The sequence below is a fragment of the Aquarana catesbeiana genome, linkage group LG05 (assembly GCF_042186555.1).
Source record: "Aquarana catesbeiana isolate 2022-GZ linkage group LG05, ASM4218655v1, whole genome shotgun sequence".
In the NCBI taxonomy this organism is placed as follows: domain Eukaryota; kingdom Metazoa; phylum Chordata; class Amphibia; order Anura; family Ranidae; genus Aquarana; species Aquarana catesbeiana.
The window spans coordinates 120,098,527-120,125,376 of NC_133328.1; the positions used below are offsets into that span (position 1 = coordinate 120,098,527).

The 26,850-nt window shown below is 45.8% G+C and overlaps 1 protein-coding gene across 2 annotated transcripts in view; it reads right to left on the reverse strand.

The window, feature by feature from the left end:
- Positions 1-26,850, reverse strand: part of OSBPL3 (oxysterol binding protein like 3) — a 320,546-nt gene that overhangs the window by 66,904 nt on the left and 226,792 nt on the right. For both annotated transcript variants that reach the window (XM_073630125.1, XM_073630126.1), the window contains 3 exons: positions 23,203-23,306; positions 22,212-22,304; positions 5,090-5,243 (listed from right to left, as the gene is read on the reverse strand). In XM_073630125.1, the coding sequence (XP_073486226.1) occupies positions 5,090-5,243; positions 22,212-22,304; positions 23,203-23,306 (351 nt within the window). The remainder of the gene's footprint in view (positions 1-5,089; positions 5,244-22,211; positions 22,305-23,202; positions 23,307-26,850) is intronic.

Consider the following 26,850-nt stretch of genomic DNA (forward strand, 5'->3'; position numbering starts at 1 on the left):
TTTCAAAGAATTAAGTATATAATCCTCCCCGTGAAAACATTTACTATTGAAACTGATATTACAGTGTAAGTATTTCCAAACATTGTATTTTAGTTTTGGAAAGCGTAGGGAAAGGGTTAAAACCAGGTTACTTTTTGCTGTCTATGTCTTGTTATGGAGATTCTTCTACATTTCCTGTTTGGAGACACAACGAGACGTGAGATATAGGGGGCATTTACACCTTCGACTGCACCCTGCCTTAGATTACATACAAGAATGTCAGCGCAGGTTCCCACAAATAGCTGCGAGTAGGCAGCCCCATTAAAACTAATGGGAGGCTGCTGGCTCTCACAGCTAATCGCACCCACTTGTAGGTGAGTGATCGACCCTGGACGCAGACTGCCCGCTGGAGTTCTAGCATCTAATTGCAGGGAGGGTGCATTCGCAGGTGTGAACACATCCATAATCTCTCCAAAGTGAGAGGGAAGTCCCATCTTAGACAAGGGTCACCAAAAACATTTGTTAGCTTGAAAAATTTGCCTTCAACTCTTTTTCTGATAATCCAAAAATGATTTTCCCTTTCTTTCTGTCACACCACGAACAGTTACTAGGACAAATATCTCAAAAAAAAAAACTTTGCACAACACAGCAAGAGCTTCTACTATATGAGTGTAAACTGTAATGTCAACATGTATAAGCAGTGGAGAGGTTGACATATAACATTTTGGATGGCGTCATTAGCTGCCCTATTACTGCAAAGAATTCTGTTGTTTAGGTATATTTAATGACTTTTAAAATTTGGCTGTAGTTCTCCTTTATAGTATATACGCACATTTGGCTGCATGAATGCTCAATATTCCTGAACAATGCCCTTCAAGTGACCCGTGTCTAAAATATTACTGAAGCAGAGACAAAAAAAAAAAAAAAAAGAAAAAAGTAACTCATTTTAAATAATCAACCAAGAATATGATACAATAAAAGGATACATTTATGATTAGCTGACCGGGGAGCAGATTTGGATGACAGAACATGAATCAATGAAAGGATCTACGTGTTCTCAATTTCTGGTATATACAAAGTATGGCAATGTCAGCTGAGAAAATAAAATATTAATCCTAACTAAATTTCAAGGAGAGTGAGTTTTTGCAGACCTTACAAAGAAAAATTGATATATAAGAAGTGATTTCTTTTGTGAGAGTAGCTCATTGTTGCAGTGTGAAGTGATTTTATGTCAGCATTTTAGCACAAACAAACAAAAGTACCAGTAAAGTCACTTTTCACAGAACACGAGACATAATTCTTAGACTATTGGTTATGCTCCACCTCCAGGTGAATGGACACTGGCATAAAGCAAAGCTTGACCCCTCCCAGGAGCATAACCCATCCCACTTCCAGCCTCAATTTTGTTATTCAAAGCAAGCAAGCAATATCAGCATGAAACCATAGGGGAGGGACCTGCGTGTCCTGTGATGTACTCCAAGAAATGGATTTTACAGGTAAGAAAAAGATACAATTTTCCTAATTGTACATCACAGGACACAGGGGAGGTAATTCTTAGACTACTGGGACATCCAAAAGCAATCTTATTAGGTGCAGGCAATTGCAAATAATGGCTAACAGATACAACAGGAACAATCCCCTTAATAGAAGAAGAGGAATAACAGAGAAGGCCCTCACAGGGCTGCCTGTAGGACTCTCCGACTAAGGCCAGTGTCCACTGAGGCCTTAGCATCCCCCATTGTAGTGAATGTATGAGTAGAAGACCAGGTGGCTGCCTTGCAGACCTGGGAAACTGAGGCCTGATGTTGAAAAGCCCACTAAGCAATAACACTATGCGTGGAGTGGTACTTTACAGGAAGGGAAGAAACGCTACCTCTCAGGTCATGCGCCTGAGTAAGGATTTGTAAAATCCACCTAGCAATTGTGGATCAAGAAGCAGCCGGTCCCTTTATGACCACCTAAGGCAGGAGGGAGTTTTGCGGTCTCAAAACAACCTCTATCTTGTTAAGTACAAGAAAAGGTTCCTTACAGGATAAAACTGCAAAGGCTCAGATACCCTCCAAATCAAAGTGATATTCACAACAAAGGGAAGCTTGTATGACAGTAGAAGGAGGGAAATCCAGAATAGGTTTAAATGGTGGCCCATGAAGGACCAACACCACAAGATTGAGGCTCCACAGTGAGCATACTGGTGGTACAATGTGAGCCTCCTCTTGTACACAGGCACTTATCAAGGAGTGGGAAGCTAGCAGTCTTTAAATGAGCACCACTAAGGCAGAAACCTGACCCTTTATGGTCCTCGGGGATAAGGACTTCTCCTGCCCTAACTAAAGGAAGGATAAAACCCATGCCACAAAGTATTTTCCAGGATTATGCGTTTATTTCGCACCAAGCAAAGTATGCTTTTCACGTGTGGTGGTAAACCCTATAAAGAGGGCTTCCTGGCCTTCAGCAAAGTGGGAATCACGGAGGTCATATGACCCTGTTCCTCAGGACTTGGGCTTCAATAGCCAAGCCTTCAAAGCCAGTGACTGTGAAGCGGGATGGAACATGGGACCTTGAGAGAGAAGATAAAGACAGTTAGGTAGAACCGGACAGTGTGCTAGGAGTCTGACTATGCAAAAGTACCATGCCCTCTTGGGCCCGTCTGATGCAGTGAGAATCACCTGAATTTCTCCTCTCTATCTTCCGAAGCAGATGAGGCAGGAGCTTGAGGTTAGGGAGGGGGGAATGCATTAATCAGGTTGAACTGATTCCACTGAGCGACTAGGGCATCTACCTTCAAGGCCTAAGGATCCATGGCCCTGAACACAAACCTGTCCGGTTGGTGGTTGAATCTGTACAGCATTAGATCTATGTCTGAACCCGTAGATGTTGCCTTAAAGCCAGAGCTTTTGCTGCCCCATAAATTCATTTGTGGAAGGAAGAACACTGAATCCTTGGGCACAAAAGTCCATGAAGAAGAAACTCCCTGAAGAGGTTAGTGAACAATTGGATACTGCCTGAGAGCCAGAGCTAGAGCCAGTTTGCTGTTCCATAAATGAGTCTATGGGAGGAAGACTCCTGAAATAAGGAAGTTTAGTCCTACTGGTGCCAGATCCACTATGCCTGCAAAACACACAGGGGGGTACAATGCTCATAATTCTGAGTATCAGCACGAATAGAGGAGAGGGGTAGCCTTGGTTTCTCTGGTTGTAGTGTAGCCTGTGGTGTCCTGTTGCAAAGGGGACAAATTCCAAAAATTGCTTCTAAGGGGGTTATCTACATTCTATACAAGGTATGTATTCTATACAGGTATGCTGTTACTAGGGGGCTGCAGTGACGCATTAATGTGTATTGATTCTAAGGCTAACTAAAGATGGATGTTGTGGCCACTACACAAAATGGTCTCCCTCTCAGTAAAAACAAAATAACCCCCCCCCCCCTTCTACCACCACTGCATAGATGACATCCTTCAATACTATAACTGACATATAGAAATCTTGCACAAAGAACTGCTGCTGCAGCCCTCTACATTAGAGTACTCCCAGGTCTAAGGCAAACTTTCATATGCTTCTTTTTGTTCCACAATGAAGTGTTCACCAGCTGGGCTAAGCATCGTAACAAAGCAGTTGGGGAGTGTGCCTAGCCATATGTAACTACCAACATTCAGAAAGGAACTTTGGGACGGACTGGTCGGCGGCCAGGAAAAGGATCATTTTGATAGTGGAAGGTGCCTACTATAACGTACGAGGGTCATTTTGCTTTTAGGTAGGAAAAGCAATCTGAAAGGCTGTCATTTTTTAACTTATCTGTTAAATTATATCTGATACATTTTTTTCCCTTGCTAAGAGCTTGAGGATTTCATTATTGGTTAACCTTTGTTATTTGTATAGGAAGTTTCCACCACTACTCACATATCACTTTATGCAAATAGGGGGTAGCGCTACGCTTTTTCTGTATTGTATTTTGTTTTGATGTGGGCACACATAGTGTTTAGCAGCAAGCCCGTCACAGTGTATAAATCATTTATATTTTACATTTTTTCACATTTTAGTTATAGTAGCGTGGTGGTACTTGCAATATACTGTATACCTTATAGTACTGTATTTAGTAACATACTTTAAGGCATTATAAACCTTACTACTTGTACCTTTTTTTCACCTGCAGAAGAGACACATTGATCCTGTAGTTACATGGGGTCATTTGCTGCCCTTTACCTGCAGCCTATAGTAGAGTAAATCTTCACATTCTGATGTCAGAAGTCTTGGTTTGTGCTCAAACATGAGGTATACAGAATGGCACTGCACAGGTCAGTGCATGACCTCAGTCTGTAGTCTAAGAAATAACATGTGAGGAAACTACATATCCCATTACAAGGCAAACCAAGGCAAGGCAACGCAGGGAATAGAACTATATGAATACCTAGTTAAAACAACAAAACATTTGACAGTGTACAATGCCTTTAAGGCAGTATGAATACTGGTGCACATCATGAAACGGACCCCTGGACCAACACTTTTTGGCAGAGAAAAATCTCTGCTGTTTAGGCCTGGTTCACACCTGAGCATTTTGTAGCTTGAAGCCTGAAGCTACAAAATGTTGGAGGGGAAAAAAATGTATTATTCTCCATGGAGATGGTTCACATCTCCACTCCAAAACGCCTGAAGCCAGACGCTCCAAAATGCCTGAAGCTCAAACAAGTTCTGGAACTTTTTTTTTAGGCAGATTTGGGCCTTTTGACCTGTACAAAATTGCGGCAAAAACGTGTCAAAATGGTGGCGTGGTAAAAACCCGGCAAAATTGACTTTCTGCCTGAAGACGCTAAGTTCAGGCGTGAATGGGGGCTTAAGGCTGCATCAAACCTCAAAGAAGCTCATGTTTTTTTTGAGCTTTGGGGATTTTTCAGGCGTTTTGCTTCAGGTGACAAAACACTCAGATGTGAACAGGTGCCATTAAAATGAATGGGATTTTGCTTGTTGGGCGTATTTCAGGCATTTTACGAGCGTTTTATGAGCTGAAAACGCTCAGGTGTGAATGCAGCCTTAGGAACAATCTTTCATTCATCTCAGCAGTTGGCCCAAGTCTTATGTCAATAGGTGCTCTCATTTAGGATTTGTGTGTTTCTCACCTTTGTGTGCAATATGACACAAGTCATCCTGCATCTTGGAGAAATTGGAATTGTCAGAGCCATTTGAGTATTGCTTTTCCTCCGTATAATCTATTGTAGATAAATTAGGGTTGGAAGCATGTAATCTTACATTTGCAGAAATAGTTGTCGGTACCTGGAAAACAAAGGCTAGTTATTAAACGCTCATAGATACTCAAAACATAGATTTTTTTCAATGACTTTCTAGAATAAGCACAACAAACATGTATGAACATGACTGCATGTATGGAGTTACTGCTAGTTTTAACCTTTGGTAAAAGGCTTCACACAGAACAAGTGGTGAGACATCGGTTTATCCTTGAATCCACTGTAGCATTCCTAATTTAAATTTGTATTTCTATAGCTAAGGCCTTGTTCACACCGTGTGCAGAGACCTCAATTTTTCTGCAGGTGTTCTGGTATCACGTGCGGATATATTCTGCGCAGGAAACTGCAACGTGTATGTAGTTTTCTGCATGGAAAAACAACACAAATGGCATCAACACTGCGGTGTGAACAGGGCACATAACTGATGTGCATGAAAAATGTCAACGTGCATAAAAACTCACTGAAACATGCATGAAAACTGATGTACAACGGATGTACAATGGATGTAAACTCATGTCTCTGCAAGTGAAATCTGCGAAAGGCAACCTTTTTGGTTTTGGTTTTGGATAGCGTGGAGAGGGACAACACCTGTCAGTTTTTATTGCTGCATGGGCTCACTTTAAGGAGATTCACCCTCTCCATTTGACCTGTTTACCATTAGCATTGAAAGTAAAAGAATATCCCATATTTCTGGTTGTCCCCAGAAAAGTAATGGTGGGGAAATCATCCAATGGGGACACTAGTTCTGGTGACCTGGGGGTCCCCAAGGAATTCCTTAACTGTGAAAGGAAATGTCCCCAATCTGACAGGGGTTATACCCCCCCCCCCCCCTTGCTTTATACAAAATGAAAAAAAAAAAGTTTTGCCTATAGTTCTACTTTAACACATGAGTACAATATCAAATTATTTGAATTATCAGGAACCATAGATGGCTCAGTCCTAGCTGTATCAGGATTGGGCTGTGCATGGCCATTCCTGAAAGAGTATAAATACATAGATAAATACATAGGGGATCAGGAAGAAGTGAACTGCATTTCTTGTAACACTGCAAAACTGATGGGAACCATAATAACTTCATATAAAAGCTAATCTTTGTCATCTGCAGTATACAGAAGACGTATCCCTTTGCACTTCCAGACAACGTCTCTAACTGAAGTATTTGTTGTCAATATATAAACAATAAATTAACCATTTGTCATTATTTTGCTCAGAACATTACTAGGATAAAAGATTTGAAGAAAACTGCTCTTTTCTAAGGCTGAGTTCCCACTGGCATTAAGAATAGGCGTTTGAGAGGCATTAAAAATAGGATTTTTATAAAATCCTTTTCTTGGAGTACATCATGGGACACAGAGCCTTAAGTAATTACTTAATGGGTTATAGGCCACCTTCAGGTGTTGGACACTTGTTATACCCAATCCAGGAAGTTCACTCCCTATATATCCCCTCTTCCTTCCAGGAGCACATCAGTTTTTGTAGCAAAGCAATATACTTAAATCCCAAAAAAGAGGGGAGGGACCGCTGTGTCCCATGACGTACTCCAAGAAAAGGATTTTACAGGTAAGCTGTTATAAAAATCCTATTTTCTTTATTGTACATCATGGGACACAGGGCCTTAAGTAATTAGTTAATGGGACATCCCATAGCAATGCCACTTGAGGGGAGGGAGACGGAACCCGGAGGGTACCCCCAGACTTGAGGACTTATACTGCTGCCTGCAGCACACTGCTCCCGTAGGCGATATCCTCATACCTCCTTTCATGAATGTATGAACTGAAGACCAAGTTGCGGCCTTACAGATCTGAGCCATGGAGGCCTGATGATGCACTGCCCAAGAAGCACTAACCTCCCTGGTAGAGTGCGCCTTAACTTGAAAAGGGGGAATCTTATCCCTTAAATCATAAGTTTGAATTATCACTTGCCGAATCCACTTAGCGACAGTGGATTTCGGCGCTGCCTGTCCTTTCTTAGGACCTTCTGCCAGAATAAATAAGACATCAGTCTTACAAATCTTAGCAGTTGCTTTTAAATAGATTTTCACTGCTCTCACCACATCAAGACAATGTAGTAACTTTTCTTCCCAGGAACATGGTTTTGGAAAAAATTATGGCAGGACAATATCTTGGTTCAGGTGAAAACCTGAAGCTACTTTTGGCAAAAAGTCTGGACGAGGGCGTAACACCACTCTGTCCTCATGAAAAATCAAATATGGCTCTTTACAAGAAAGAGCAGCCAATTCCGAAACCCTCCTTGCTGAGGATATAGCAACCAAAAATACCAACTTCCTTGTCAGAAGGACTAGGGGAATATGTTGTATCGGTTCAAATGGCTGTTTCTGTAACACAGACAAAACTAAGTTCAAGTCCCAAGGGTTCAAGGAAGGCTTGACGGGCGGATTAAGCCGCGTCCCCACTTGTATAAAACCCAGGACTAAAGAATGTGTAGCAAGTGGTCTTTGAAATAAGACAGATAAAGCTGAGACCTTGGCCTTTAATAGTAACCAATGCCAATTTAATTTCTACCCCTAATTGCAGAAAGGAAAGAATTCTGCTGCCTATGATATCTCTCCGAGGGTGCCAACCCCTGGATTCACACCAGGAAACATAAGCCCTCCAGACCCTATAATATATAGTTCTTGAAGCTGGCTTCCTTGCATTAATAAGGGTAGGGATAACTGACTCGGAAAGCCCACGTTTCTTTAGAATGTGGGTTTCAATAGCCAAGCCATTAAATTAAGAGACTGTAAGGAAGGATGGAATATCGGTCCCTGTGAGAGCAGATCTGGCCGTAGTGGGAGGGACCATGGGCCCTCCACTGCCATCTTTACGATTTCTGCATACCATGAACTTCTGGGCCATGCTGGTGACACCAGAATTACCGGCTTTCTTTCCAGCTTGATCCTGCAAAGAAGTCGAGGCAGCAACTGAATAGGGGGGAATGCATAGATCAGTGAGGACTCATCCCATGGGTCACCAACGCATCTGTTCCGCATTTGAGTGAATCCCTTGTTCTGGCCACAAAGTTGACTAACTTCATGTTGAACCTGGACGCTAGAAGATCTACATCTGGAATCCCCCATCTCTGGCGAAACAGCCCAAAATATGTCGGGGTGAAGAGACCATTCCCTGGGAATAACTGCTGGCGACTCAAGTAGTCCGCCTACCAATTCTCTACACCCAGAATGAAGACTGCCGATAGGCACGGAACATTCCTATCTGCCCAAGTTAGCATATGGTTCACCTGTCTCTGCGCTGAGAGATTCTTGGTGCCCACTTGGTGATTGATATAGGCCACAGCTGTGGCATTGTCAGATTGGATCCTGACAAGACAATCCCGTAACCTGAAAATCCAGGCCTTTACAGCCAAGCCCACTGCCCGAATCTCTAGGATATTGATGGGCAAGGTTCTTTCGGTTCATGACCACTGTCCCTGGACAGTTGTCTTTTCTAGTACTGTTCTCCTTCCTGAAAGGCTGGCATCCGTCGTTACCACTCTCCAGATGACTGGTCTGAAGGATTTTCCTTTCAACTGATTCTGGGTTAGTAACCACCAAGTGAGGCTTTGGGACACTCTTGGGGACAGCGGCATTGGCAAGTCTAAAGCTTGAATTGTTTTGTTCCAAGCAGACAGGATACTGTTTTGCAACAGTCTTGAATAAAACCAGGCATAGGGAACTGCTTCAAATGAAGCCACCATGGTTCCTAGCAACCTCATGCAAAGGCGAATGGAGGGTTCAACTTTTGACCTGATCATCCGCATCAGCTCTCTTATGGAGTTGATCTTTGCCTGAGGCAAGAACTCCTTTTCCTGCGCTGTGTCTATGATCAGACCCAAGTACTTCAACCTTTTTAGCGGTATTAAGGAAGATTTCTCTAGGTTAGGAATCCAACCCAAACTTTCCAGATAGTTGGTTGTAGTACGCTTTGCTCCAAACGAGCCACCGACTGATCTATTAGTAATAGATCATCTAGGTACGCTACGACTGTTATGCTCTGTGCCCTTAAACTGGCTAGAGGTGGGGCCAGCACTTTTGTGAACACCCGGGGTGCTGTGGCTAGGCCGAAGGGCAGGGCTACAAACTGAAAATGCTGCTGTTTTAACTCGAACCGCAGAAACTTTTGGTGAGCGGGAAATATGGGACATGCAGATATGCATCCCTGATTTCGATTGATGTCAGAAGTTCTCCTCCTAGAAGGATAGAAACTACTGACCTGATCGTCTCCATGTGAAAGGAGCGGATCTTCAGAAACGGATTTAGATTTTTTAGATCTAGATTGGGTCTGACATCCCAATTTGGTTTTGGTACCATAAAAAGATTTGAATAAAACCCCAGACCTTGCTCTTTTGTGGGGATCTGTATGATCACCCCTTGAGATATTAATCGGTCTAGTGCCTGAAACAGAGATTGTCTTCTCTGGATCTTTGGGAACGCTTGACCTCAGGAAGCGAGGCGGTGGAAAGTCCCGAAATTCTAGCATGTACCCCAGCGTTACCGTGGAGATGACCCATCTGTCCTGAATTTCCTCGTTCCAGACTTCTGAAAACTGCAGAAGTCTTCCTCCCACCTTGGTGAGGGGGGTTGCCTATTCATGATGAGGCTTTAGGATTCTGCTTTGCAGTTTTCCGACCACAGGACTTCTGAACCTGGGTCTGACCCTGAGGTTTTCCTCTAGAGTCTGACGGTGGAGGCCGTCGCCACTGTCTAGAGGCGGAAGCCCCTGGTGCAGAGGAAAGAGCCTGTTTAAATGAAGGGCGTTTATACTTTCTTTTGACTGGCAAAAGAGTACTTTTCCCACTAGAAATTGTTTGGATATATTTGTCCAAGTCTTCTCCAAATAGTTTCTCCCCATGAAAAGGGAACCCAGTTAGGAGGTTTTTACATGGTGCTTCAGCTGACCAATCTTTTAACCACAGGATTCTATGCATATGCACAAGTATAAGCCTGGTGAATAGAATCTTTAACAGCATCTATGGCAAAGCATAATGTTTTTGGTAGTTCAGCCAATTCCTGAGCTTGTTGTGCAGGAATCTTTTTAAGGGTGTGTTTAAATTGGTCCTTTAGTGATTGACAAACGCCTATTGCAGTGATTGCAGGCTGAGGAAGGAAAAAGTAGATTTTAACAGGGATTCCAACTTTTTTATCTGTTGGATCCTTAAGCATTTGTGCATTGTCTACAGGACAAGTTAGGCCTTTATTCACACTGGAAATCGCAGCGTCAACTGCTGGTACTTTACGTTTTTTGGAGAATTTCTCCGCCAGGGGATAGAGAATTCAAAATCTCTTAGGAGGGAGAAAATGCTTATCCGGGTGATCCCATTCAGCAAAAATAATCTGTTCTAGTAATACATGTGCAGGAAACGCATGCAAAGGCTGAGGAAGTTTTAAGGAACCCAAGGAAGAAACAGAGCTTTCAGGAGACTGCGTATAGGGTAGCATGAAAGTGGAACGAACCATCTCCGTAAGAGTTTGTTTCAGCAATTTCTCAGATTTTGAGGCTGAAAAAGGTTCATCTACCGTTGTTTCCACCACAGAGGAATCATCGGTTTATTTTTCCTTCTGTTCGACTGAGGGTAACACCTCATCCTGAGCCCACTGTTCCCCTTGCAAAGGTTCTGAAGTGGGGGAGGTGGATCTAGCACGCTTCCTATCCATTTGAATGGAGGATTCGATTAAAGCCGCTAATCTTCCTTCCAGACCCTGCAGGGAGGAGGAAAGGACATCTTCAGTCACGTATACAGGGGCCGAGATGTGAGAAGCAGCTGCACCATCAATTTCTTCCAATGGCTCACCCTGGTTTGCCATAATAACTGGTAATTCAGGCGAGGATGACAGCGTGGAAATGCAACTCGAGATCCTAACGTATGGGGGTGAAACCTTTACTTTTTTGTTTTTTGTGGTGTCTTTTTTGGTAGGCATAGTCCTAAGTATAGTCTATAGTAAGTACAAAAACAGAGGCACTATATAAATTGCACTTAATCGCTAAATATAGTCATAACATTTAAAGCCGCTATAAAATTCAGCCTAGTGCTGGGAAAAAGGTGTCCTTCCTGTATCAGAAATGCCAGTTTGCAACCCTCATGTGTCCCACAGCTCCTGTGTCCCTGTGTTGCAGGCTGCTTGTTTCCTCCTCATCAGCCAAGGAGAGACTGTCACAGCTGTAGTTTTATTTTTTTAGCCTCCTGCGTCCTCGTGGATGTTCATGGCACCGCGCTTAGGCCCCACCCCCTCCGAGAAAAATTCGGCCTCTTTTTACATTTAAAAATGTTCCAGCTCTCGTGCGCTGTGTTTTCGGGTCCACAGACCCAACACTAGGGGGGAGGCAGAGAACCGTACAGCAGCAGGCACCAACAACAGTAAGATCAACCAACAGTAATAAAATTAGCAGTACCAGCAGGACCTCCGCACCCCCCCCCATGGTGGGGGGGTAATGTAAGGGGGGTACACCGCTGATGTCCCCCTAACCCTCTGGTCCCTTCAGGGGGGAGAAAGAAAATTTTGCAGATTTCTTTTACCTTGATAAAAATCTCCCTGCACACGCTGTTGTGACCACACACAGACTGAGCTTTACAGTAAAGACAAAAGAGTAAGGTATGTGCATAGACTCCCTCTAGTGGAGAATTAAGGCATGACAACATTTTTTCCCCAATGGAAGAATACATAGGTGTATTTAACACCTAAGTTTCTTCCCTTACCTTATCCCCGCCATGGGATTTGCTGAATTAGCAGACAATCCAACCTTCACCCATCACGGCGGGCTGCGTTTAGCAAACCTTCAAGGACCAGGTCCCTAGATATCAGAGTTCCAACTCCCTTGGACCTGTAAAGCACCCCACCAGGAAAGCTAGGTAATGTAGCAAGACCAAAGCCCTGGGTTCCTGGGTTCCAGCACTACAAAGAGAGGCGTTACAGGCAAAACCTCGTGCTTCGGATACATGGCCCCAGGTACTATCCTTTTAGGCCTTAGTGACACTTTGGATGGAACTGGTCTTTACGGAGGCTATTTAACTCCAGCATGGATCCCTCCTGGAGCTCCTCAGAGCACATCTTCACTTGTGACCAACACCTTAGACACTGGTGAAAAAACTGATGAGCTCCTGGAAGGAGGAGGGGTTATGAAGGTGGCCTATAACCCATTAAGTAATTACTTAAGGCTCTGTGTCCCATGATGTACGATAAAGAAAAGGCCTCTCAAACGCCTATGCACAAGATACAATAGACAGCACATATGGTAACGCCTCGCAAATGCTCTGGCAGGCAGTTGCGGAGTGTTAAGATTTGTTCATTTACTGTAATGAAATTACATTTGGCATTTGTGGAGCAGTTTTAACGCTCGTCAAACGCTTGTCAAATGCTTCAAAACTGCCCATAGGGCGTTCGGGGAGCATTTTTAACTCCTCATTAATGCTTGTAAAATGCCTGTCTAATGCCCATACTAAAGCTCATTGACTCCTGTCTGACGCCCATACTAATGCCATACAAACGCTATAGGAGCGTTTATGAGCATTAGAAATTTAGTCAAGTGTGAACAAGCCCCAAGACTGGTTAAACACTATGCAACTTTCTTTCCTTCAGCCCACAGTTGAAGGAAAGAAAATCGTTCCATTCCCCAATCAACACAGTCAGTGTTGATGAGGAAATCTCTCTTGCTGCACTATTGTATTCTGGCAGCAAGTGGTTTCCCCACCATCAGAATACAATGATCACTGCTGCCGGCTATAGCCAGCGGCAGTGATCATACGAAAAAACCTGACAGGCTGGTTGTATCCAAGTCGATCAATAGATTGACTTTAGTACAGCCAGCCTGCCCATGGATGGTTCGAAATTTGTCCGGTTCCTGCTGAATTTCAAACCATCTATGGCTGCCTTAACTCAGGGCAATGATGCTGAACCTTTTCAGCTTTACTGTGAAATCGATGCCCTACGAATAGTGAGTAAGCCCGGAGCAAAAACCAAGAAAACAGGCAGAGGGCGGGCATGACAGGGTTAATAGGGGAACTTGGTGGAAGAAAGACTATGTAAGGAGGTGTGTGGTTGGGGATAGGTGTGGGGTTGGGGGTGGAGCAGAGTTAACTGAGCTGGGGGAAAGATCCCACCCCAGCTCAGTTGGTTGAGAGGAGCAAGCGTGCAGCATGTCAGCAGTGGAGGATCTCTTTGCACGTTTGAAGGCCGAGGCGGCGTCCAGGGAACCTGGATGGCTAGAGGGTCGGTTGGCTGCGGCGCTGGGTGAGTCTGCCCCAGCGGCCCCGTTGCTGGAGAGCGCACCTGCGAGAGGCAGGCGATCCAGGCCACCTACTCGCTTCTCGCCCGACGCCCCTGGGCCCCTACCTATGAGGTCACAGAGGCAGAGGGGTAGTGCGGGTCGGCCGGTTTCTGGGCCTCCCGCGAAGCGGTTAGCGACACAGCACGGGGGGGGTCACAGACCGCGATCGGGTAATACAGGACAGCAGGGCAAGGCAGGTCGGCCGGTTACAGGGCTGCCCGTGAAGCGCATGGCGGTGCAGGAGTGGGGGAGGAGGGGGCACAAGCAGGCGGTCGGCCATAGCAGTGACAAGGGCACAGCAGACAGGAGAGCCAGCTGTCCTACTTCGGATGCTGGGGAAGATGGCTCAGGCCCTGAAAGCCAGGCCCCGGGCCGACCACGGCAGGGGCGGGGCTCCAGCGGAGGAAGAACTATGTTGTGGCAGCTGGTCACTCGGGTGCAGTGGTCGGTGGCCCCACTAGGAGAGACAAGCAGGAGGGGGATACTGGCAGTGGCTGCGGGCGGCACTGCACGGAGGAGGTCGTCAGGCCGAGAAAGGCGAGCAAAAAATCGGGGGGCGGATCCTCAGCGCGGAGGAGGAGTGAAGAGCACAGCAGATCCTCGGCATCCAGTGGTGAAGCTGCTGGAGGGCCATCGATGATCGGTGAGGAGATGGGTGAAGACAGATCTGAAGGAGAGCTGTCGCAGTCGGACAGCGATAGGCAGCAAGGAGAGCCGGTGGCGGTGGAGACGGGACCTTCGGCTGATGGAATCCCTTCCAGGCATCAGGGTAAGAAGACATGTAATGTGGGGTGTGATGTGGGGGCGGGGGGTAGTGGGGGGGGCAGGTCTCAGCGGGGCGGTCAGGAACGTCCGTGCCTGTTAATCCGGCCGCGCAGGTTGCAGACTGCGCATCGGCGGATGCAGGGCTACAAGGGTTTGTAACGGGTTTGAAGGAATTATTAAAAAGGTTTGAGCCAGGGCCAAGGGGGAGTCAGTCTCCGGTGGCGGCATGGGTTGATCCAGGGGAGGGACGGGGGATCCGGGAGGGCTTGGTCACAGGCACGGGGATTTCTCCTGGGCCTAGTGCTGAGCGAGCGGCGCCGGCGACAGAAGTCGCGAGGGGTGGCAATGCAGGCGGATGTTCCTAAGACACCTGAAGGGGTAACAGGGGAGGGGGCAAAGAAACAAGACTTAGTGAGTTAGCAGATGCTGCAAAATGCGAAGTGTATGTGTGCTTTGAGGGGCCGCTTGGAGCGCATTTGAAGCCAGAAGTGAGGGAAAAAATTTGGAAAGGGGAGTACGTAGAGATTTTTGCGCTCTTACCCCTGGAAAAGTTTAATTTGGATAGAGTTAAGCCGGAGGATAGTAAGAAGGAGGATGAAGAAAAAAGACAGTATAGGCTTATACCCAGGACATTTACGAACTGGCTGCAGGCTTTTGCGATCATGGCAAGTGTGATAGGGGAGAAGAATCCCGAGCACTGTTCGGCATTGTTTTGCTACTTGGACGCCGTGGGAGAAGCGTATAGAGTCTACGGGGGCACGGCGTGGCTGCGGTATGATGAGCAATTCAGACAGCGGAGGGCCATCCGCCCATCATTGAGGTGGGACCATAAGGACATCAGCCTATGGATGCGCCTTATGACTTTGGCTAGGCCGACGGGTCCGTTTTTTCAGGGGGGGGGGGGGGGGGGGCGGTGGATCAGCCAACTCCGGACAATCGGCCACAAGAAAAAAAGGGGTTTGTTGGCAATTTAATGAGGGGTCCTGTAGATTTGGAGGGTCGTGCAAATACAAGCACGAATGCTCCGGTTGCGGGGGGGGGGGACACCCGGTATCGCGGTGTTTCAAACAAGGAAAAGGCCGTGCCGGCAAGTCTGTTAATAAAGGGGACAACGCTGGTGAAAGTGGGAAGGATGGAGCCCTTCCTCGATAGGTACCCAGACAGGGTGGCAGCAGGGTTGCTAGCTCGGGGGTTTTTAGAGGGTTTTAGAATCCCTTCTCGCTTGGTTGACACACCCCCGATGTCTCGCAATTTGAGGTCAGTGTTGCTGCATGGGGACGTGGTTAGTGAAAAGTTGCAGAAGGAAGTTAGGTTGGGCTGCATGAGTGGTCCTTTTGCAGAATTACCAATTCCGGAGTTGGTGGTGTCCCCGCTAGGTGTGGTGCCAAAGAAAGAGCCTAATAAGTTTAGGCTGATACACCACTTGTCATACCCGAAAGGGGGGTCGGTGAATGATGCCATCGACCCGGAGGAGTGTGCGGTATCGTACACGTCCTTTGATGCGGCGGTATTTTGGGTTCGGAGGTATGGGCAAGGGGCACTGTTGGCAAAAGCGGACATAGAGTCGGCTTTCCGTTTGTTACCGGTGCATCCAGAGAGTTTTCGTTTATTGGGTTGTTGTTGGCAGGACGAATATTACGTAGATCGTTGTTTACCGATGGGGTGTTCGATATCCTGCGCTCTGTTTGAAAAGTTTAGTTCCTTCATTGAATGGGTGGTACGGGACGTCGCGGGATTGAACTCCATCATCCACTACTTGGATGATTTTCTCTGCATGGGTCCCCCTGGATCGGAAGTCTGTGCGGTCTTGTTGGCAACGTTGGAACATATTGCAGAGAAGTTTGGCACCCCGCTGGCCCCGGAGAAGACGGAAGGTCCAAAAACGGAGTTGAGCTTCTTGGGTATTATTCTGGACACCGAGGCAATGGAGTGTAGGCTACCCGAGGATAAGTTGACGGCGTTGCAGGCGGAAATTCGTGTGATCATCGGACGGCGAAAAGTTCAATTACGGGAGTTACAATCATTGCTAGGTAAGTTGAACTTTGCGTGTCGAATTTTGCCTATGGGAAGAGTATTTTGCAGGCGGCTGTCTGCAAGTACGTTGGGGGTGGATTCTCCGAGGCACTACATACGTTTGTTGAAGGCTCACAGGGAGGACCTGAAAGTTTGGCACACGTTCCTGGCTAAGTTCAACAGCAGGGCGTTGTGGATGTTAGGGCCGGTGAGCAACTTTGATCTGGAGTTGTATACGGATGCGGTGGGTGCAGCAGGTTTTGGAGCCTTTTTGCGAGGTAAGTGGAGTGCGGGCCATGGCCACAGTCGTGGAAGGAGGCAGGTTTGCTGAAGAACATGCTACTGTTGGAGCTGTTCCCGGTGGTGTTAGCGGTAGAGTTATGGGGTGAGTTGTTCAGGAATTTAAAAGTTAGGTTTCATGGGGACAACTTGGGAGTGGTGCAGGTGATCAATAAGGTATCAGCAGCGTCACCGCCGGTGATTAGGTTGCTTAGACACCTGGTCTTGGGATGCCTACAGCTAAACGTGTTTATATATGCTGTGCACCTCCCAGGAGTGGAAAATGTCGTGGCTGATGCACTGTCTCGCTTTCAGTGGGACAGATTCCAAGAGTTGGCGCCTGGGGCGGAGCGAGAAGGGGTCCCGTGTCCAGACTGGCTGTGGAGGATTGCCTTGGAGGACTAGCAGACTGGATAAAACGGTCGGTAAACGATGCGACGTGGGCTGCATACAACAGGGTATGGCAGGAATGGGTATCTCTGCTGAGACAGGTGCAGGAAGGACATGAGGACTAGGATCTCAGGTTGTTAGTTTTATACTTCGTTTCCAGGAATTTAGAGGATGGGGTGTCGGTGTCTGGGATGGAGAAGAAGTTGGCAGGTTTGGCATTTTGGTTAAAGTTTCAAGGTTTACTGGACCTTACAAAAGATTTTTGGGTTAGGCAGGCTCTGAAGGGTTACAGGCGGGCTAAGCCGGGGAGGGACTCCAGGTGGCCTGTTTCGTTCCAGTTGTTGGGTCAGTTAGTTGGGTGTTTGGACAATGCTTGCTCGCCAGGATACGAGTTGGTGTTGTTCAAGGCGGCATTCGCATTAGCGTTCTTTGGGGCATTTAGGATCAGTGAGTTAGTTAGTCCCTCCAAAAAAGAAACAGGGGGGTTGGGGGGAGTCTGACGTTAGATGTGGGGATGACAGGTTGTCCATATTAGTTAAGAAGTCAAAAACGGATCAGCGGGGCTAGGGTAAGACCGTGCAGGTTTTTTCGTTGCCCGGTTCTCCCTTGTGCCCAGTAAAATTGGTGCGTGAGTTTTTAGCAATACGCCCGGGGGGTGAGGCCTCCTTTTTAATACACCAGGATGGATCGTTTTTATCACGATTTCAATTTATTGCAATTTTCAGGCAGCGGTAAAGAGGATTGGGAGATGGGAATCTAGGCGGTTTAGGTCTTATGTTCGCCCGCAATTATTGACTGTTTAAAAAAAAAAAAAAATGATTTTCTAATCCTGTAAGATGTAATACGGGCATATTGAGGTATGTGTTGCTTGTTGATGATTTGTTGGGAGTTATTGATGTATTGGGGGGTCTTGTTTGTGTTTCTTTTCTTGCAGGTCGACAGCAATGCCTTGTGTGGATAGTGGGCCACTCGTATGTTTGTTGAGGGGCCAGGAGGGGAAATGCAAGAAGGGATGGGAGACAACTGGGGTTTTCTAGGCAGGAAGCATGTATTAGGTGGTTTGGTGTGCCGGGCATGCTGTGGGGAAGGACAGTGGCAGAAGTTAACAAATTTGCATGCCTGGACAGAGCGCCGGATGTGTTATTGTTAGACGTAGGGGGTAATGATCTGGGGTTAAGGTCAATGTTGGATTTGGTGAGAGACATCAAGTTCGATTTTTGGCAGCTCAGGATGTCTTTTCCACACATGCTTATTGTATGGTCAGATATCGTGGCGCGTACCACAAGGAGACTGGCTAGGTCGGTCGATAAGATCAGGAAGAAGGTCAACAAGGAGATTAGCAGTTTTGTAGTGAGGAATGGGGGGCTGGCCATACGGCACCTGGAATTGGAGGTAGATACCTGGAGATATTTGAGGAGAGATGGAGTACACCTGAACGATGTGGGGATCGATTTATGGTCATTGGGTCTGCAAGATGGGATACAGCAAGCTTTGAGGGTATGGCAGGGCACACAAGGGTAAGGTGTTACCCTGGTGTGTGCTGTGGCATGATGTTGGTCTTTGCGGGTGAAGGATTAAACCCCAGATATGTAAGAGATCGGGACCCATCGCTAGTATGAGGCCCGTTGGTGAGATTTCAGCTAACAAGGGTTTTAGCTTGAATTGGTTATTGGAGCACTGCGGGCTATTGGTTGTTTGTCTCCGAGCTAGCTTGTCAGCTGGAGGCCTAATGTTAGTATAGTACCGCAGTGCCTGAGTGTTTTGAGTTTTAAGTTTGGTGGGTTTTTCCCTGCAAAGACCAACGGGAGTTGTAGGTAAAAGGATATTTCAGGTGTTTATAAGATTATGTTATGTTGAGTTAAATTATTATTATTATTATTGGTATATGTTTAATAAAGATTATTGGCTGCTACGGCCAATATTTTACGCCATATGGTTGTGGTCTCAATTATTGGGGTAGAAGGTTGGGGTATGCAGCTAGGGGTGTGGTTGGTAAAAGGGGGTAAGCAAGTGACATCTGTTATACAGTAGTCATGTGTTTTGAAGACAAACGTGGTAGTTTTAACATATTGAAACAGGCCTTCTGAAAGTGAATTTGACCAAGCCTAAATAATTTCTAACAGTAACCACATGGACAAAGTGCACTGTCCTGGTCTTCAAATCAGGTGTCCCTATGCAGGCCATTGAATCACAGGCCCATGCTGTACAGGAGACCTTAACTTCTGACCAAGTTGGAAATAAACTCTGCCATCTGATGATGCTCAATTTTACTTCTGGTCATACACATGCTAATAAAAGCACTGCAGTGGGCAATAAGGCCTCTGATATTTTGGTTTAGGTGCAGGATGAGGTGAATGAGATTTGAACTAATCTTCGGTATTAGTCAAGAACCTTTGTACAACCTGAGCATGAGATCCAAGAGGGCTTCACAGGGATCAATTAGGAGACTAGCACAAGTACTTTCAGGTATGAGAAGGTGCTGAACCTTAAGACTGTTACCTTAGCAATGTTTTAGGCCAGATCAGGTTTACTTTGATGAAAGATTTCTAATTAGGAGTAGTGTTGGAAGCAGGTAACTAAAGGCCTCTCTCTTACACCTTAGACTTAAAACAACAATCATTTATTTAAAGATTACTGGCACACTGGGGGAGCATGAATCTTTTATACACTCAATTTATATGTATAGATATAATCTCTGCTCACCATCCTACAATGAGAAATGAACCCTTTAGCTTTTTGAGTTGTGAAGTGATGACATATTTAGTAAAGACAATTCTGTATGCTGTGGTCTGCACCATAGGTGTGCGCAGCCCATTGCTTTAGGGTGTGCACCCCTAAGCTCAAACACACATGCCTTTCTCTGCAGCCTCAGATGCACGGGGCAGTGAATGGATGGGGAGTGCTCTGTGCTAAGTGGCTTCCTGTTCATTCAAAAACTGAAGCATAGTAACGTTTATTATGCTTCAGTTATGAATGGACACAGTGAGCAAGTGTGTTTACTGTGTTCAATTAGAAAAGGAAGGGGCTGGTAAATTACATATTTACTAGCCCCTTCCCCCACTTGCCAAACTGAAACATCCCCCCGCAGCAACCGAGGGGAGAGGAGAGAAAGGAAGCCAGCAGCACTGCGTGGCGTGGAGGCCAACAATGTGGGGTTAGGCTGTAGGGGGAATCGGCACCGCACATAGTGATTAGGGTGTGCCCAGGCACACCTGGCACACCACCTGCGCACGCCTATGGTCTGCACTGTTTTTGAGATTAGGGTGTGGTATTTTGGTTCCTTTTTCTCTACAACACTATAGCTTTTAGGGATTTTATTTTTTTTTAAAGGAGCGGGGGCCAATTTGTATGTCATTTTCTTGAGCACTATTTTTGGAAACACGGATGGCATCTACAGTCGAATTTGAGAAGGTTCACACACCTAACTGGTATACTATGTTATGGGGGCTGCTTTTTGAAAGTGAGATTATTTTTGAATAAAAGTGCCAGCCACAAATCCTAAACTGGAAAAATAGACATATGGGGAGGCTGTATAACGAGCAACTAGGTTCTGACATAGTGATGTACTGACCATGCAAATTTTCTTTTTCAATGTCCATTTACACCTCTTTATAAAGTTGGCATAGCCCAATAAAATTACCATAAGCAAATATGACTAAAAATTGTTAAAAAATAGAAAAGTAGCAAACAGATATATATATATTCATTTGGGGGAAAAAATGTAACCTGCTTTTATAAATATATGAATTAAAAAAAACTATGAAGAAACAAACAATATGCTGTGAACATCCACAACAGAGTTACACTGTAAGTAAACAATTACAGATTTGCCAACAGAAAAATGTAAACATTAGAATGGAGGGTGGGCTGGATGAGCAACAGGTATGGAATTTATGATATTTGACAAAGACCTTCAACAACTGGAGCATACACAAACTGCCAGGGTTTATAACAGAAAGTCTCAGCAAATTAGTTAAAAACTGGAAGTGGCTTCCACATGCCTTTCTTTTCTCATTCCTCCCTAACCATCTTCCATTCCCACCTCGATTCCAACCAAATCCCTTTCTAAAAGTTGGACTACTAGTTTAGGGAGGTTGGAACATCCCTGGATACACTTCAGGTCCTGTAGGCAACTACAAATGTCTTAGTACAGGTTACCACCCTGGAAACAAGGCTAAGCAACTCAACTATGCATGAACAAATAGGAACTGGGGTGCAGAAAAATGGCAGCAGGTACTATGGACTGCCATGTCAAAATTTAAAATTTTTGGCTGTAGCAAAAGGCAGTTTGTTCACAAAGGGCTTGAGAACAGTACAACAATGAGTGTCTGCAGGCAACAGTGAAGCATGGTGGAGGTACATAGCAAGTTTGGGGCTACATTTCTGCAATTGGAGTTGGAGATTTGGTCAGGATCAATGGTGTTTGCAATGCTGAGAGACACAGGCAGATATTTATCTATTATGCCATACCATCATGGAGATGTGTGATTGGCCCCAAGTTTATTCTGCAGCAGGACAAAGACTCCAAACATACAGTCAATGTAATTAGGAACTATCTTCAGTGGAAAGAAGGACAAGGAGTACTGGAAGTGATGGTTTGGCCCCCACAGAGCTCTGATCTGAACATTGAGTCTGTCTGGGATTACATGAAGAGACAGAAGGATTTGAGACAGCCTACATCCACAGAAGATCTGTGGTTAGTTCTCAAAGATGTTTGAAACAACCTACCTGCTAAGTTCCTTCAAACACTGCGTGAACAAGCACTGTTTTTACCTAGAAACAGATGCTGATTTGAAGGCAAAGGGTGGTGACACCAAATATCGATTTGATATTTTCTTCTGTTCATTTACTTTCCATTTTGTTAATTGATAAGAAATAAACTATTAAAACACTTCTCTGAAAGCATTTTCACATCTGCCTAAGACTTTTGCTCAGTACTAATGGCATCACAGTCTTAGTCTGTAGAGTTCAATATGGAGTTGGCCCACCCTTTGCAGCTATAACAGCTTCAACTCTTCTGGGAAGGCTGTCCACAAGGTTCAAAAATGTGTCTATGGGAATGTTTGACCATTCTTCCAGAAGCGCAATTGTGAGGTCAGGCACTGATGTTGGACGAGAAGGCCTGGCTTGCAGTCTCCACTCAAATTCATCCCAAAGGTGTTCTATCGGGTTGAGGCCAGTCAAGTTCCTCCACCCCAAACTCGCTCATCCATTTCTTTATGGCACACACACACACACACAGTATACATACAGTAACATTATAGAAATATCACAAGCATATTGATTACCTGCAGAGAACCTTTTGAATCTTTGCTTATCCCCTTTGTCCGCCATTTCCTCTTGTTTACCTTTTCTTTTTTTGGACTTTCAAGAGCACCAGCCTTTTAGAAACATATCAGCATCAGTTATTACTGTAACATACCAGGGATTAGACCATTCCTTACAAATGCTAAGATGATGTAGGTGAAGCAATTGACTTTCTGAAACAACAAAGCTAAAAAAAAAAAAAAAAACAGTCTCCAATACTGAATCCTATTCTCCTAAAGCTTAAAACTGTATTTCATTAACTCGTGCAATAAATTATTTACTATTTTAAAAGAATTTAAATGGACAACCCATCTAAAATGAATATTTATGTTGCTTGTGGATACTGGAGAAAAATAATCACCAAACAAAAGGTTCCCACTTGTCTTTATGGATTTTTTCATTTACATTACGCAGTTAGGGTTATGGGGGGGAGATCTCATCCTTTCCTGTGACAGCAGGCAGGGGTTCTTCTCCCCTGCAGCCACGGTCATATTTGAAATTGATACAGCTGTATGGGCACATCATACATTCACAGAGATCTGCGAATGAAGGAACTACAAGTCTTGTCTGCCACTGCGGCAGATGTACTTGCAGTTCTCAATGGATTGCAAGAGTGTTGATACATAGGCAGGGGCAGAAAGCTGGAGTATGTTTCTGCAGAAACTTGACACTGCACACGTGATCCACTAATCGCTACTGCAATACTGCTTTGTCATTCAAAGTGCGACAGCGCTGAAAGCCGAAAAATTGCCTGGGCAAGAAGGGGGTGAAAGTGCCCAGTGTTGAAGTGGTTAAACAAATATCACTTGCCAGCACCATGTGTACTTTATTAGTATTGTTAGTTTAGACAGTTTCAAAAATGTGAAAGGCTCGCTATAAGGTTAAAGCTTTACACCATTTTTGATCAGTTTCTCTGTATCAGTCCATTCATATAAAACAAGTTAGGACAAGCAGTCTCCAATCTTGGACTACCTGGATGGCATTTATTGCAGGGGCGGAGTACGTCCTGTGAAGAACCTCCATGTTTTGCAGCAGTTGACTCATTTCCACCAAATAACTCTGACACTGTGAAAGGTCTATGGGCACAAGAAAATAAAACGTAACAATTAGGGAAATGCAAATGACACAAATAGTCTACAAGCGAACAGATATTGTTCCCCTATTTAACTGCATGAGAAACATACATCAAAGCTGAAAATATGAATGACACAAATTAATGCAGCTCTGTATTCATCAACCCATCACGAATTTCTATTTTTTTAATACAAGCAGTGTTGATACCTACATTTGAATCAGCAGTCTCTTACATTTCCTGTACAACAGAGTTCAGATTGTGGGAATGAGAACCAGCATAAGGAGTCAATAAGTTGTACTGCATTGCAAGGATATGCTGTTACTAGAAGAGAGCAGAGTGACATTGATGAACTCATCAGTCTGCTTCTTCTCCTTTCAATGTCCAGTGAAAGGTTGGGGAAGAGACATGTCATATAAGAGTTAAGCCGGCCTTAGATGGATCTGCTAAACCGGCTGAGATTAGATCCATCTATGGGCAGACTGGTTGTACTGAAGTCAATTCATCAATCGACTTCAGTACAACCAGTCTGACAGATTTTTTTGCATGAGATCACTGCCAGGGGTTATAGCAGCCAGCGGTGATCATTGTATTTTGTGTTAATGGGGAAATCGTGCGATTTTCATCCACCAGTGGAAAAGAAAATTGTATAATCTGTGGCCTGCTTGAAAGAACTACAGGACAGAAAATCAAGTCTCCTCCCCTGCCAGCCAAGATTGTGCAATGTGGCTCAAATCTCAGAAGCTGGTGGAAATACAGCAAGTAAAAATCCTTTGGCAGTCAAAACACTTTCCATAAACAGTATGTATTTCAATAGTGTATTTAGCAGTTTACATGGAGTTCAGCTTAAAAGAATAATAAAACAATATTCTGACATTCTAAGAAGCTTGTCATATTCAAACCTGCACTTGAAATTAGCCCCATATGAGACAAAGGTTCACACTGCCACAACATGAAAGTCGCACGACTTCCTGGCGACTTCCTTTGCTGAAGTCGGAGCGACTGCAGATAGTTCGCATTGACTAGCATGGGATTTCACATGTCACGTGACTTGGGGTCTCACAAGCTGGATCCCAAGTCACAGCAATGTGAACAGAGCCAAACTCTCCAATCAGAAATAGAAATGAAAAAATCTCAGTTATATGGCTCACATATACATCCTATCTTAAGTTGGCCATACACTAATTGAAGCTCAGCTGGTTCAGCAGGGACTAAACTGGTTGAATTTCTATCAGTGTGTGGCTGTCCCTGCTCACAAGCTGGAAAACTTTTGCTGACCAGCGTCTGCAGTCGCTGATCATTGAATTCTGACCGCAGCTGGTCAGAAAAAAATGTCTTCGTGGGGAGGGGATTCCTCCATATGTCCAATTTCTGTGGATGGGAAAATCTTAGATTTTTGTTTCATTCAGCCAGTGGGCTGAGCAAAAAAAAAAAAAAAAAAAAAAAAAAAAAGGAAAGAAAACTAACAGTGAACAGTGTATGTTCAAAAGTGTATGTCCACTTTTACTCTTATAGCAGCCGTGTGCCTAGTTCAACACCACTGCCCTCTTAAATCTAGGTAACCATTTATATACCGTATTTGGTGAATACTGGGAAAAAATGGCTGCTGAAGTTTAGCCAACTTAGTCACCTATCTTCCCTCAGCCTGCTGACTGGATAATGAAAGAGCACCAGCACATTGATTAAAACATCCCTGTACTCTTCCCTTCTGCAGGCATGTTTGGTGTTAAACTGACAGCATTGTGCAAAGTATTATGCCGCGTACACATGAGCGTCAGAATTTCCATCAGAAAAAGTCAGATGGGAGCTTTTCATCGTATATTCCGATCGTGTGTATGCCTCATCTGACTTTTTCCCTCGAAAATTCTAATGCCGCGTACACACGGTCGGACTTTCTATCCTACTTGGTCCGGCACACTTTTCGACGGACTTTGTCCGCCAGGTGCGCCGGACTTTAAAACGGACGGACTTGCCCACACACGACCGGACTTTCCGGCGGGCTAAGTCCGCCCGTCTTTCCGACGGACTTTCGCCGGAGTTACGGCGGACTTTCAGAATGAACGGACTTGCCCACACACGGACAAGTCCGTTCATTTTGAACGTGACTCAGGTGCGACGGGACTAGAAAAGGATGTCAATCTTGCCGCTTTTATCGGCGAGATTGACACCTTGCGAGCCCCGTCGCGGGGCATACCAGGCCCTTAGGTCTGGTATGGATTATAAAGGGAACCCCCTACGCCGAAAAAATGGCGTGGGGTCCCCCCTAAAATCCATGAACCGTACCAGGCCGCATGCCCTCAACATGGGGGGTGGGTGCTTTGGGGGAGGGGGGCGCCCTGCTGGGCCCCCCACCCCAAAGCACCTTGTCCCCATGTTGATGAGGACAAGGGCCTCTTCCCGACAACCCTGGCCGTTGGTTGTCGGGGTCTGCGGGCGGGGGCTTATCGGAATCTGGGAGCCCCTTTAATAAGGGGGCCCCCAGATCCCACCCCCCCACCCTATGTGAATGAGTATGGGGTACATGGTACCCCTACCCATTCACCTAGGGAAAAAGTGTAAGTAATAAAACACACTGCACAGGTTTTTAAAATATTTTATTAAACAGTTCCGGGGGGGGGATCTTCCTCCGGCTTCGGGGGTCCCTCCGCTGGGACTGTGACGTTTTAGGGGGCGTGGTCAACATCACCCAGTGACCACGCCCCCTAAAACGTCACAGTCCCAGCATGCCCAGGGACTGTGACATCAAAAGGGGGCGGGGTCTCCGCCTATATAAGTCACAACGCAGCCCTCGGAGAGCAGTCCAGCCGGAGAGAGCGTCGTGTCAACATCTGGAGAAGAGAAGAGAAGAGAAGAAGCCCAGAAGCCCAGGAGTCCGGACCTCTGCTGGCAAGAGAGCTACCTGAAGACAGCAGAGGAGCTGGCCGAAGAACTGGAACACCGGGAGAAGAACCAACCGGACGCCGGGAGAAGATGAAGCGGAGGGACCCCCGAAGCCGGAGGAAGATCCCCCCCCGGAGCTGTTTAATAAAATATTTTAAAAACCTGTGTAGTGTGTTTTATTACTTACACTTTTTCCCTAGGTGAATGGGTAGGGGTACCATGTACCCCATACTCATTCACATAGGTTGGGGGGCCGGGATCTGGGGGCCCCCTTATTAAAGGGGCTCCCAGATTCCGATAAGCCCCCGCCCGCAGACCCCGACAACCAACGGCCAGGGTTGTCGGGAAGAGGCCCTTGTCCTCATCAACATGGGGACAAGGTGCTTTGGGGTGGGGGGCCCCGCAGGGCGCCCCCCTCCCCCAAAGCACCCACCCCCCATGTTGAGGGCATGCGGCCTGGTACGGTTCAGGAGGGGAGGGGGCGCTCGCTCGTCCCCACCCCCTTTCCTGACCGGCCAGGCTGCGTGCTCGGATCGGGGTCTGGTATGGATTTTAGGGGGGACCCCACGCCGTTTTTTCGGCGTAGGGGGTTCCCTTTATAATCCATACCAGACCTAAGGGCCTGGTATGCCCCGCGCTCGCCGCAATAGGAAAATGTGTTTTTCCTA